Source organism: Osmerus eperlanus, chromosome 7 (genome assembly GCF_963692335.1).
Source record: "Osmerus eperlanus chromosome 7, fOsmEpe2.1, whole genome shotgun sequence".
Classification (NCBI taxonomy): domain Eukaryota; kingdom Metazoa; phylum Chordata; class Actinopteri; order Osmeriformes; family Osmeridae; genus Osmerus; species Osmerus eperlanus.
The window spans coordinates 20,493,756-20,508,113 of NC_085024.1; the positions used below are offsets into that span (position 1 = coordinate 20,493,756).

General features: G+C 42.9%; 2 protein-coding genes and 2 non-coding genes across 4 annotated transcripts in view; all 4 read right to left on the reverse strand.

Moving 5' to 3' along the window:
- Nucleotides 1–410, reverse strand: part of clstn3 (calsyntenin 3) — a 17,323-nt gene extending 16,913 nt beyond the window's left edge. Inside the window, 1 exon segment of the mRNA XM_062465746.1 lies at nt 133–410. The gene's annotated coding sequence lies outside the window, so the exon portion shown is untranslated.
- A 1,314-nt stretch (nt 411–1,724) lies between these two features.
- Nucleotides 1,725–11,869, reverse strand: lpcat3 (lysophosphatidylcholine acyltransferase 3). Its single transcript, XM_062465749.1, has 13 exons — nt 11,710–11,869; nt 10,757–10,864; nt 9,629–9,735; nt 9,171–9,264; nt 8,773–8,810; nt 7,647–7,825; nt 7,175–7,283; nt 6,973–7,059; nt 6,355–6,521; nt 5,618–5,765; nt 4,279–4,434; nt 4,027–4,157; nt 1,725–2,120 (listed from the first exon to the last, which is right to left on the reverse strand). Exons 1-12 carry the CDS (start codon nt 11,792–11,794, stop codon nt 4,038–4,040), a joined length of 1,398 nt encoding a protein of 465 aa, XP_062321733.1. The 5' UTR covers nt 11,795–11,869; the 3' UTR covers nt 1,725–2,120; nt 4,027–4,037.
- Nucleotides 11,870–13,076: 1,207 nt separating this feature from the next.
- On the reverse strand, nt 13,077–13,132 carry LOC134024263 (U7 small nuclear RNA). Its single transcript, XR_009930869.1, has one exon. It is a non-coding gene; the product is annotated as a U7 small nuclear RNA (small nuclear RNA).
- Nucleotides 13,133–13,920: 788 nt separating this feature from the next.
- LOC134024273 (U7 small nuclear RNA) lies at nt 13,921–13,976 on the reverse strand. Its single transcript, XR_009930879.1, has one exon. It is a non-coding gene; the product is annotated as a U7 small nuclear RNA (small nuclear RNA).
- Between the last annotated feature and the right edge of the window lie 382 nt (nt 13,977–14,358).

A 14,358-nucleotide genomic window follows, 5' to 3' on the forward strand; every position in this document is an offset into this window, starting at 1 on the left:
TTTAAACACACGATAGACGTTAGCATGTCAAAGATGCCTGCATACCAACATTCATAACGCCAACAATTGCCGCAGTCATGGACGCTGACTATTTATTTAAAAGAAAAACGGAAGCAAACGATTTATCATTACCGTGGTCAGTGAGAGGTGCTTTTGGTACCCAACGCTACCCTCGCAGCATCCGTTTCTCACGCCTCTGCCGCACGTCTATGCACCGCAGATTGAAACTGAAACTACAGGCAACGGAGGTTGATGCTACCGCTCCCCTTCTCTTGATTTTGCGCAAAAATATGTCTCCGAATGATACTAGACTGTGATATGAACGGCGAATATGTGGAGACCGATGTCCTTGTTTTCAGCAGACGTCGTATGGGGGAAAAAACGATGGGAATTTTACGCTGACGTCCCCTCCCTCGCGGTGTATCTTAACCCGCCCACACTGCGTACTTCGTCTATCTCGCTCTCTGCCTTTCCCCGGCCCGGTGCCAGCTCAGTCCCTGTCTCAGGACTGCTCTGTTTATTTCGTGCACTGGGTGAGACAGCAACAACGTCGAGTAGGCAATGATTATTTAATTACGTCCAGTTCTATATCATATTATTTTGTTAAGAAAATTATAACTGAGGGTCTTGAGTCAGTCACTGTACCTTTCACCCGAATCCCCGTCCGCCCAACTGCCCGCCCCGACTGCAAAATTACGTCATATTGCCCATTCTGCCATATAGGTTAATCCTGAAAAGACCTCGAGACTTCAAACTATTTTTTTTTATCCAGCATTTTAATGAACATTACAAAAAAGTTTATTTAAAATTATTTTTTCATTTTCTCTTTTCCTTTGTACATTTGGTAGCGGTAAGGCAAAAAAGTAGTCTCTGGAATAATAACAATTAATTCACATAAATTAATTATTACTGCAAGTATAAATATTATTAAAATCTGGGTTGATGCTACAGTGAATCGCTGCTCTCTTGTTGATGCGTTCCCGCTCTCTGAATGGCCGAAGGTGGCGGGTGTGCACCTTCCCAATGATCTAGGATCAGACGCATGCGTCTAAACCTCCAGCTCTGGTGAGATGGAATATTTATTCGCGTAGCCAGGTCAGTCTTCTGCCAATTTATCATCAGAGGAGACTATTGATGATGTCATTTACATGAGAATGGTGATGTCTCTAAGTACAAAAGTGGTGGTTTTAAGCTCCAGTTCTAACGGAATTAAACTTTTCATCAACACAGGAGGTAGGGATTGACTCAGTGGAGTGCAAGGGGCATGGATAGCACAAGAGATGTCAAAAAAGGGACACAGAGCATGAAAAGACAAGTGCCATAAAATCCCTCCATGGAACGTTACCCAGAACTACAAAATTGTATTTTCAGAACTTCCTACAACAGCTATAAAATCTAGTCATCCATCACAAAAAAAAATCTAAATTTAAACCAAAAATGTAAAAACATTCATTGATAATACAAGGCCATTTTGAGTCATGTGTGTACATACAGTGTGGTTTACAGTGCTTCATGTGTGTGAGTGATGGGCGAAACATGTTTATGACACCAGTCACCCCCTCCTCCACAGTCTGACAGCATCATCCCCATCAGAGCAGCAATCACTTACACACAAATTTCATGAAGTGAAATGCATTTCGTAGTATTACATCTGAAAAGTGACAAATGCATTTCAGGTGCGGCCGAACCATGGTCCTGCACAGGTTCAGTTAGTCTGGGTGGTGAGGGTTGAAAAAGGACGCGATAATAAAACAGAGCCATCGGCAAAACCGAAACCCACGAATGGCGAGTGCAATTCTGTGTACACAATGCTGCAGTCTCTCAAGTTCAGTGTAACCCCTCCAACATGTCAAAAAAATAAAATAAAAATAGGTATAAAATAAAAATAAACAGGAAGTCCCTGATCGGCTCACATTTACCCATGTGACACAACGATCATTTTCCTGCATCCTTTTGTCCTCCGATAGCTAAAATGCCCCTCTCGTCCAAAGCACAAAAATATATCAAAAGAAAACATTTGTACACGAACATATAATATATATTACTAAAGGCCTTAAAATATGTTCAGATCTGTTCCCTTCTGTCACATCATGAGGGTGTGGTTATTCATTCTTATAAACCTAGGAGAGAAGGGAAAAGCATTCCACCTTATGAATACAGACGTCATCAACAGTTTAAATCGCTTATTGCTACACTGCATATATATATATATATATATATATATATATACACACATACACACACACACACACACACAGTTAGGTCCATAAATATTTCGACATTGACACAATTTTCATCATTTTGGCTCTGTATACCACCACAATGGATTTGAAATGAAACAATCAAGATGTGCTTTAAGTGCAGACTTTCAGCTTTAATTTCAGGGTATTTACATCCAAATCAGGTGAACGGTGTAGGAATTACAACACATTTTATATGGGGCCCCCCCCTTTTTAAGGGACCAAAAATAATTGGACAAACTAACATAATCATAAATCTAATTGTCACTTTTAATACTTGGTTGCAAATCCTTTGCAGTCAATGACAGCCTGAAGTCTGGAACCCATAGACATCACCAGACGCTGGGTTTCGTCCCTGGCGATGCTCTGCCAGGCCTCTACTGCAACTGTCTTCAGTTCCTGCTTGTTCTTGGGGCATTTTCCCTTCAGTTGTCTTTAGCAAGTGAAATGCATGCTCAATTGGATTTAGGTCAGGTGATTGACTTGGCCATTGCAGAGCATTCCACTTCTTTGCCTTAAAAAACTCTTTGGTTGCTTTCGCAGTATGCTTCGGGTCATTGTCCATCTGCACTGTGAAGCGCCGTCCTATGAGTTCTGAAGCATTTGGCTGAATCTGAGCAGATAATATTGCCAGAAACACTTCAGAATTCATCCTACTGCTTTTGTCAGCAGTCACATCATCGATAAATACAAGGGAACCAGTTCCATTGGCAGCCATACATGCCCACGCCATAACACTACCTCCACCATGCTTCACTGATGAGGTGGTATGCTTTGGATCATGAGCAGTTCCTTCCCTTCTCCATACTCTTCTCTTCCCATAATTCTGGTACAAGTTGATCTTGGTCTCATCTGTCCATAGGATGTTGTTCCAGAACTGTACAGGGTCTTTTAGATGTTTTTTGGCAAACTCTAATCTGGTCTTCCTGTTTTTGAGACTCACCAATGGTTTACATCTTGTGGTGAACCCTCTGTATTTACTCTGGTGAAGTCTTCTCTTAATTTTTGACTTTGACACAGATACGCCTACCTCCTGGAGAGTGTTCTTGATCTGGCCAACTGTTGTGAAGGGGTTTTTCTTCACCAGGGAAATAATTCTTCTGTCATCCACCACAGTTGTTTTCCGTGGTCTTCCGGGTCTTTTGGCGTTGCTGAGCTCACCAGTGCGTTCTTTCTTTTTAAGAATGTACCAAACAGTTGATTTGGCCACACCTAATGTTTTTGCTATCTCTTTGATAGGTTTGTTTTGATTTTTCAGCCTAACGATGGCTTGCTTCACTGATGGTGACAGCTCTTTGGACTTCATATTGAGAGTTGACAGCAACAGATTCCAAACACAAATACCATACTTGAAATGAACTCTAGACCTTTTATCTGCTCCTTGTCAATGAAATAACGAACTCCCATGAGGGAATAACATACACCTGGCCATGGAACAGCTGAGCAGCCAATTGTCCAATTACTTTTGGTCCCTTAAAAAGGGGGGGGCCACATATCAAATGTGTTGTAATTCCTACACCGTTCACCTGATTTGGATGTAAATACCCTGAAATTAAAGCTGAAAGTCTGCACTTAAAGCACATCTTGATTGTTTCATTTCAAATCCATTGTGGTGGTATACAGAGCCAAAATGATGAAAATTGTGTCAATGTCCAAATATTTATGGACCTAACTGTATATGTAGCTAGTAAACACAACGAGGTATGAAAACATCGATAGAAAAAATAAATAAACTACAGTGACAATGCCCAACAACATAACCAAATCTACTCGGCAGGTCGTTTACCATATCAAGTTTTAGTCCTCCTTTTTCTCACTCTGTTCTTTCCTCGGCACCAGAACCTTGCGCAGGTACGGCAAGGCCATGTAGATTGATAAGAAGAACACATGACCACAGAAATACACGGACGAGTACACCTGAAAAAGAAAAGGAGGGAAAAAACAAAAACACAATGAAAGTGTGTCAGTTGCTCATGACCACATGAACAACTTGCCAAGACAACCTTATGAGTTTTAGGGTTATGTACTGCATGCTTACCTTGAGCCATTTGTCGTATGTAAAGAGACAGAATGGCACCAGAGGGTAGCCCATGAACAGCCAGTGAATGAACTGCTGGGCGACGTAGATAAGCGGGTAAAAGGGGCCTTGAGCCAGTTTAGTGAGCAGGGGGCTGTCCTTCACCAGAGCTTGGTACTGCACGTCAGAGAAAGAGTGTTACACACATCCACAGAAAAAATTAAGAAAAAAAAACTGTGAGCTTTAAATGCGTCCTGTGGTTTTGCTTAAAAAGGTGCTGTAAAGCAAATTCCATGATTTGCTTCTCAGTACATTATATACATGTGAAATGAGTTGTTGAAAGCATGTGCAAAGCTCGAAAACTTTGTCGCACTGAAATGTGGAGTTAGACCGTTGAACAGTTTCTCACTCGTTTTCACTCAGGTTTTGTTTAGGCGGGGCAAAACCCAACCTATCTACGTCACAGCCACCTATCTACGTCAGATCAGACGGTTTATATAACCTGCATTCTGTTACTGTTACGATGCAAAGACAAAGTCATTAACACATAAAACACTGAGATACTACAGGTAGGTATGTTCTGATATCTGCAATTGATTTAGCTAGTTGTTGCTGTTGTTGCTAAATTCAATAAATTTGAGGGGGCGGAGCTTCAGCTCCTTCAGACGACACGCCCCCCCAGTATCAAGCAGAGAAGTGATTTCAAAGCCTAATTTAACATACTTTTGTTTTTTTTCATTTGAATTTGGATGGGTAGTTAACAACACATTTTTCTGTGGTGTGATGAACTGTCTGCTTTACAGCCACTTTAACCTTAACCTTTGCCCATGTACATTATCACCAGTGGATAAGCCTAGCTCTGATTGTCGACACATTTAATAAGTTAACAGATGTCTCCAGCCTTCCTAGACCCTCCATACCAAACTTCCATCATCACCTTATCTCCACCCTTCCCCCCTCACTGCCGCTTGCCTTCATACACTAACAGTCTCCTCTATCGTTTCCCTATTCCCTTTCCCCCTGCCTCCTCTCCAGTCCTGTCAAGTTACAAGTTTCTTATTGTCAGGTGCACAGAACACGAGGTCAGACTGGGCACTGAAATTCTTGGGACAAGACAACACAAAGCAACCTGGTATAATATATAAGTACTAATAACAGATTACTATGATAAGCTAAAATAGAAATAAAATAATAATAAACGTAAATGTACAAAATAGTATGCAATATACTAGACCTATAATACACATAATGACCTATACTAACCTTATAGACCTAACTAACCTAAGACAAGACCTATACTAACCTAAGACAAGTGGGATAAGTTAGTACAATAGTGCAATCATGAACCTTCCCTCTTTACCTGTCTTTCCACGTTAACGATGATGAACTCCATGGAGAAACAGAGGATGTACCCCGAGTGCAGTCCGTGCCACAGGGCCAGGAAGAGCAGAGTCGCCATCTGAGACATGACCTTGTTTCCCAGGAACTTCAACCGCTTGAAAATGTGCCTGTAAACGTCGCAGGGCAACAGTCAGACACACACACACACACACCACTGACATGTCTGACGTGTACACACCTCAGTAGAGTTATACAATGACTACACTGTTACACACTGCTAGTCTGTCTGGTTGGAGAGTAACCCTGAAAAGGCAAAGTTTGGCAGACTGAGTCATCGGAGGATTCAGCAGATGGCACCACGCTCTCCTGTTCCTAAACTACGTAAAACGGTGTGCCCAGGGGATTATAACTCAACTGAAGTACACACTTGACTATTAATATACAGGCCTCATGAGCATGTAGGTCACCTAATGAGAGCATGGTTACAGTCACTTCCTCTGGGCGTAACCATGCCCTGCACAGCTACATGCGCTCCTGTTGTATTTCAGGACAGTCAATGATTGACGCTTCACCGATCATTACTGTGAGATAGACACTGACGTTGGTAAAGACACTGACGTTGGTAAAGATATACATAGGTACAGTATCTTATCCATTGAACTGATTCCATGTAACTGTGTACCAACTGCTCGACACCACACCAGCAGTAAGCTCAGGAAAACCGTCAAGACCTGTTTTGGTGCGCGTGTCACTGACCTGGCAACCCAGGCGTTAGTGTTGATGTTGAACGAGGCGATGGTGCCTGTGAAAAGGGGCGTGGTCTCGAACTGCCACACCTTCATGTTAGCGCAGGCGTCCCATTTGTGCTCCCCGTTGGAACCCAGCCCGTTGTAGCCGAGTCCAGACAGTACGCACACCCCTTCCTGAACGACAGAAACCACACGCCTTCACACTCAAACACCTGGATTACAATAAAACCTGAATAACGGGGCGATGAGGTTCAACCTGGTCTGCATTTACAGAGTTACATTAAGTCATTTAGCAGACGCTCTTATCCAGAGCGACTTACAGTAAGTACAGGGACATTCCCCCGAGGCAAGTAGGGTGAAGTGCCTTGCCCAAGGACACAACGTCAGTTTGCATGACCGGGAATCGAACTGGCAACCTTCGGATTACTAGCCCGATTCCCTCACCGCTCAGCCACCTGACTCCCGAGTTACAGGTTTGGTAGGAGACACTAAAGGCTGAATGCATCACAGGTATGAGGAGTTTGGTGGTGACTGCTTGCGGTGACTAAAAGACATTATGGTCTGTAGGAGCGAGGCAGATTGGAATGCCTTTCATCCAACCAATGCCGTAACCATGGCTACTCACCGCGATGACCCAGCAGCTGACATATTTGTAGAGGATGACTTTAGCCCAGAGCAGGATGAACAAGCAGCGATACCAGAAGGGCTGAGCCTACGGACCAGTAGAGTACCACACATGAGAAAACCCTTCACCTCTTTTTCCTGACATTGAACTTGGTTTACGCCATGAAGCTTAGAGAGCGGAACCACACAGCCCCTATCCTCACCTCGTACTCATCTTCGAGGAAGTAGCTGTCTGAGTAGTACGGGCTGAATATCATGAAGATACCCAGGCAGAGGAGGCCCAAGGAAAACCGCTTCATAGCAGGTAGAATACTGAGACACACGGGAAAGAGAACGGATGTTGTCTACGGATGTTGACATCTTCCCCCCCCCCCCCCCAACAAAAAAAAGGCTGTTATTCATACGACTAATCCAAATGTGTGTAACAGATGTGGTCTTGCAAGCTCCGTCAGAGGCATACGGCCCACTGTTCGAACCTACCACCTCTGACTTCCCAAGCGCCACCGCTACCAACTACGCCAACGAAAAGCTAGCATTTCGTTGACGCGGGTTGCCTTTTACATACTTGATGAGTGAGTTTCACCACACACCGGCTACATGTGCATATTTTCCCTCACCTTTGTCATTCCACCTTGTGACTAAGTACCTCCACCCATCCTTTCCACCCCCCCGTACCTGTTGGGGGGCTGTCCGGGGCAGTCAGTCAGCTCCCCTGCCACCAGCCTCTGGTAGCTGCGCAGCGTGAACTGGGGCCCCACCAGGAAGCCTCCGTAGAAATAGGCGAAGCCGTACATCTCTAGGAGGGAGGGGACAGACGACAGGGACGACTTCTGCTGCTCTGGATTCAGCTCGGACTGGGGGGGGGGGGGGGGGGGGGCGAACAGGGCCGAGCGGATATAGGAAGCACGGGGGAGGAGGGTGACGGTAAGGCAGAGGTCAAAGGGAAGAAAGGATGAAGATAGGACAGAGGGTCAAAAGGGGAGGGAGGGGGGGGGAGAGAGAGAGAGAGAGAGAGAGAGATTAAAAGCAGGCACATTCACTGACTGGCATGGGATGAGCTCACAGAATATCCAGTTTCACCAGGTTTTTATTGACAGACTTAACTGCTTTTGAGAGTGAGCACAAACCAAACTCAATTAGACCATGGATGTACTAAAAAGGCATTTAACTAGTGGTCATAAACCAGATTTTCTTTCTGCGAGTGGGAGGCTAGCAACCGCTGATATGCAAAGGAAACAATCAATATTCCGTTTAATAAAATACATCTAGGAATCATCTGGTGGACACTGAAAAGTGCAGAAGACAATATTAACAGAGAGCTCCTCACTGAAAGACCTTCAGCATTGAAATACTAAGTCAGCCTTTGCTGCTTTGTGAAAAGAAATCTAAGCGTTATGTTTTTGTTACAATACAGGGACATTGAGTGTCTGAACCAACACAAAACAGACAGGCTAAGCAACAGTGTCAGAATGAAACTCGTGTATCTAGCCTTCACAATCGCCTTTTTGTACTCAAATTGTTGGCAGTCTATAACCCTCGCACGTTATCTCTGAAAGAGTGCATGAACAATGTTCTTGCATAGCATCCCTCCAGATCCTTATCAGTATATTTTTCATCAGTGTGTGTGTGTTGTTCTACAGTCTATACGAACACACACAACATTCGGAAGGAGGAAGGAAAGGAGGAAACCAAAACACACACTGACAAACACACACACACACACACACAGCAAAACAACTGTCGACAAATAAAACAAAGTTTGACCAATTATCAAATATGCAAGAGAGATTAATCAACTCACTGGTTCCTTCCCCCCGTCATAGTAATCAAATGACAAACCTGAAATCAGAGAATGCAATTGGCATCAGTCACTATGTTAGGACAGCTAGGAGTGCCAAGATTATTGTAAAGTGAAAAGCCCATTTATTTTGTATAGGCAACAGAAAGACAGCCTTCTATATACCAGCAGAACCAGAGAACTGTCTACTCAGTTTAGTAGTCGACCGTGCACTGAGCTACAGAAATAAAGCACATTAACACATTGGCTATTGCAAAGCTGTCTGTAGCAACACTACTTGCAAGACCAGAAAGAAATTTGACTCAATACTGTTAGTAGTTGGATAAAAGGTAAGTTATAGAGTGAGAGTAGCATGTAGGAGAAAAGAATACCGTGAGGTAGAAGTCAGCAGAAAAACGTACCAATAAGTTTGAGCGCGAGAACACAATGGGGCATGGTCCATTTGATGTCATACTCCTCTGTAGCAGTGTAGTAATAACCAGCCAGCAGGTAAACCTACAGAATGACAGATATGGGGATAGATACATGGAATAGAATAAACTAAACAATCACATTCTCTAATACCTCATTACAGTGGGTTGGGGGAGGGGGAAGGGCATTTGAAGCATAACTGTTACACTGTGAAGGGCACAGACGTCTCACTGTATAAACATAAAAGCACAGGCTCAAAACACCTATTTCTAGTGCAGTTACCAAGCCACTGCGTCAGAGTGTGACAGCTGATAGACACAAGGGTGGGGGTAGTGGTGGTGGTGGGGGGGGGGGGGAGAACTATCGAGACAGACTGAGTCACTAGAGACATACAATAATGGAAAACAAAGGGAGGGCGAGAGAGCATGTGAGAGGGAGGGCGCCTCACCATTTGAAACACAAAGCTGCTGAGGATGGCTGTTATTGTCCTTCCCATGAGCCTCAGCATCAGGAACTGGACTAAGATGCATACTGCAGAGTGATAGAGCTGAGGACCTGTGAGACGGAGAAACAACCAGGGGGGGGGGGGGGTGAGGGGGGCTGGTTTAGAGCATTCAAAGGGTGTGCACTCATCAGACATGACACCAGCAAATTTCCTCATCTGAGAGAGAGAGACAGAGAGAGAAAGAAGTAGAGTAAAGTTGAGTAAACAAGATGAACATCTCAGGGGATACAGGCTCTTATGGGGAAAGGATTCAGAGGGGCAGATTCCACAGAGAGAAGGAAGAGCAACAGACCTGCTGTAAATCCAACGTGCAGCGACAACAAGGAAGAAGGAACAGGTGATCAGTATTAGGAGTCCCTGGCGGGCCAAACCCACACAGACAGGGCTCAAATGTGTCCATTCAGCCCCCATTCTGTCTACCTTTCCAAAGACCTAACCAGTTTACATTTACATTTAGTCATTTAGTAGACGCTCTTATCCAGAGCGACTTACAGTAAGTACACGGACATTCCCCCAAGGCAAGTAGGGTGAAGTGCCTTGCCCAAGGACACAACGTCATTTTGGCACGGCTGGGAATCGAACTGGCAACCTTCAGATTACTAGCCCGACTCCCTCACCGCTCAGCCATCTGACTCCCAATTACGCCAGTGTCGTCTTCATCCACCTCCTCATTCTTTCAAGACTACATTGTGGTTAGTCTGACACAATGAACCTGACCTGTTTCAACTGAACATCCATCGTTTCTAACAGATGGGTCTGGTCACCTCCAGGATGTCACCGATGTCAATACAGTACCAACATATCAGACCTTTAAATTATTAGTTTTGAATGTTATTTGAATGATGATGGAAAATTTACTTTGATGCAATGCTTTGTCAGTCCATCCCATCACCTAACCATTTCCTTTTCAAACACTAAAAACCCTCCTAGCACACCATTACACTCACTAATACTGTGATGTCATTTCTAAGTGACCACATTTTCATCCCTTTTAACTTTGTCTTGATCTATTTTTGTAACGTATTCATTTTTAAAATTTCCAGTGAGTTTGATTAGCCCTGTGCTCCTCACCAAAGTTAAAAGCTGCAAATCCAAGTCCGGATACTGTGTGGAACAGGTGAAGGACAAAAGGGGACTGGTAGAAGAGGAACCGTCGATATAAGAGGGCGCAGGGGTACCCTGAAATAGAGGAGAGGGTATTAGTCTATCGTTTCCCACAAACCCTCAGAACAGAATTCAGTTAAAGCTCCAGCAACTCAACAACAATATAGAACAGGAAAGTCGCTATGCACCATTTAGCTGTACTAAAAACACAGAAGGGTTAAGCGGTAGGGGCAGCTAGTATTGCCTTGCATTTGGAAGTGTTTGTGTTACCTCGAGCACTTTAAGCTTGACCGCAGAAAGAAAAAAAACAATGTTAAAGCATTGTTTCAAACTACATTTTAATCAATCGTCAATGTGAGCTCTGCATAAAGTCAGGGGGGGGGACATGACGTGTTGACGTGTCAGATCAAAGTACAGAGGGAGACCCAGTAGTTTTCGTATCGCACACGTTACAACCTCTGGTGAAACCGATCGACTGCTCTTGGTTCTAACAGTATAACGATTACATTACTAAAACATAAACGTACTTAGAGCGGCAGGTTTACGCTATCACATCGGTAACAAAAACCAAAATAACGCTTAATAACGAGAATCACATTCAAACAGCCGTTTAAGTACATACAGCTGTACCGCTGGCACTGATACCGTGATTCGACCTTGCAGCGCTTCTTTCCCGGTATGTCAACCTGTCAAGTCACAGGGAATTTGACTGGTTTCGCAATGCATGTTGTTTGCTTGCTGTCCGTTGACTAGCTAACAGGCTGTCTATGCAGACTCAGCTTTGAGCTTGAGCAGCTATCTGGCTGAGCTAGCATTAGCGGTGTGTTTTTGCAGATATACTTATTTACACAATAACACATAACAAACTTTATGGGCATAGATACAACAAACGTTCTCAAAGCTGATGACTTGAAACTCACCACTTAGAACGGACAGAATGAGTCGAAGCGCTGGTTCTGTGGAACCTAAAGATTCCGATATTTTCTCCATCAAGGGAGCCGCCATTTTTCGTGTGGGCGGAAGTGGCTCCTTGCCGCGATTCCGTAACTGTGTGTACTTCTGATGCGCTCCACAATCTCCTTTATCTGCCCTTTACTCGGTTTGGCGGCTCTCCACCCCTTTTCCCTCCCCCTTTCTTCATAGTATCTTCCCCTTTGGCAGTTTGTTACGACCGACCTTGAACTTCCCGTCTCCTGACCAAGTTTCACAATACACTTTATTCTTCGCAATTTTCATGGCGATACATCACCAAATAAATATTTTGTTCCGCATGATAAAATTAATTATTTTATATAAAATATATTAATAAACATATTCTGGAAGTAATCTTGAATGTTTTGATTACACCTACAATTTCAGAATATGGTTATTTACACTGACCAAAATTATAAACGAAAGACTTTTTTTTGCCCCCATTTTTCATGAGCTGAACTCAAAGATCTAAGACTTTTTCTATGTACACAAAAGGCCTATTTCTTTCAAAAATTGTTCACAAATCTTTCTAAATCTGTTAGTGAACACTTCTCCTTTGCCGAGATAATCCATCCACCTCACAGGTGTGGCATATCAAGTTAGGGTTAGGGTTCAAAATTCCACAGGCCACAATCAACAACCTGATCAACTCTATGCAAAGGAGATGTGTTGCACTGCGTGAAGCAAATGGTGGTCACACCAGATACTGACTGGTTTTCGGTCTGGGAGGGGTCCAGGGGCGGGTCCGAAAACCAGTCAGTATCTGGTGTGACCACCACATGTTGAACCCTAACCCTGATTTAGACAGATTTGTGAAAAATATAGGAGAGAACTAGGCATTTTGTGAACGTAGAAAAGGTCTTAGATTTTTTAGTTCAAAATGGGGGCAAAAACAAAAGTGTTGCGTTTATAAATTTGGTCAGTGTAGAATAAACAGACAGCCCTGAACCGATTTGACGGCTTTCAGTGATGTAGGCCTACTAATCCCCCCATAATGCAATCAAATATGGACAATCCAAGTCAAACACTGCCACCTAGTGATATAAACACATTCCACGGTTTTGTATTGCGTGAAGTGTAGGCCCTATCATCCGCAATTTCCTTTCCAAATATTAACTATGATTTACCCTTTTTTTATCAACGAACCTCAGTCGATCAATCTACCTTTTCTTGTCATTGCACCACTGTACAGCGGAAATAAGTACCTGAGCGGTAGGCCTACTAACACGGTAAAATAACATGTGACCTTATAACAGATATAGAGACTACTAAGGTGTACAGTTAAGACTATATTAATTTTCTTTGAACACATTGTGGGGGCTTCTTCTATAGAAGATGCCTGCTAGACAAATACTAAAAGAGCAAATATTCCATAACGCATTACCTCCATCACCAACTCTATATCTTTCCCACATGCAATACCAAGCTAGAGTGTGAAAAAAGTATGTCGCGTGAAGCCTGTTATAATATTCATATTATTAGTCTAATGAATGCTGTCTTTATTTAATATTGTCTGAACTACATTTGTGTTCGTTTTAATAAGTAAAAATAGTTTTGGTAGGCGAAATGCATGCCGGTTATGCAGATACACCATGTAAAACCTTCCAATCAGCACAATGCTCTCCCTTCGCTTTATCAATTGAAGACGTGCTTGTATGAGTGGCGGCCTGCGGAAACCCTTCACATCTTGAAAATGTGACTTTCTGGGTATTAAACATATTTGGAAACTACAAACTCTCCTGAATACAAATCTGTTTAAATATCTTTATCACAACTGCAGTTAGGCTACATCATTTTAAAGTTGACCTGTGTCAAAAAGTGATAAGGGAGAAAACAGCATTCAAAGATTCCACTCCGTTTCATAATTCGATTTGACATGGCTTGAAAATCTTGCTAGCTAACGTCCAAAAAACCGTTGAAATTACCTGTTTTCGTAAGTAATCATATACCTTTTGTACATTACAATGAAGTTCAGGGTGTTAACTATACAAAACATCAAAAATCTCAATTTTGACAGAAAACGATTTTCGAATTTTATGGCTTATAGTCAACGATGAGCGGCCGCCACACATGTATAGCCCTACATCAGAAAGATGCTGTAAAGTTGTACGACTGCGATGTACGCTATAGATTCAGGTCACTTTCTTTGAACACATTGTGGGGGCTTCTTCTATAGAAGATGCCTACTAGAAAAATACTAAAAGAGCAAATATTCCATGACGCACTGCAATCTTCACCAACTCTATATCTTTCCCACATGCAATACCAAGCTAGAGTGTGAAAAAAGTATGTTGCGTGAAGCCTGTTATAATATTCATATTATTAGTCTAATGAATGCTGTCTTTATTTAATATTGTTTGAACTACATTTGTGTTCGTTTTAATAAGTACAAATAGTTTTTGTAGGCGAAATGCATGCCGGTTATGCAAATATACCATGAAAAACCTTCCAATCAGCACAATGCATTCCCTTCCCCTTTTCACTGGAAGACGTGCTCAACCCTCTGTGCGCAGTGCGAGGATCACGCCCGTAGCTTTGAATGAATTCACTTAATTTCAATATTTTAATATCTGCTATTTCGATCCGTTCTATTCTTC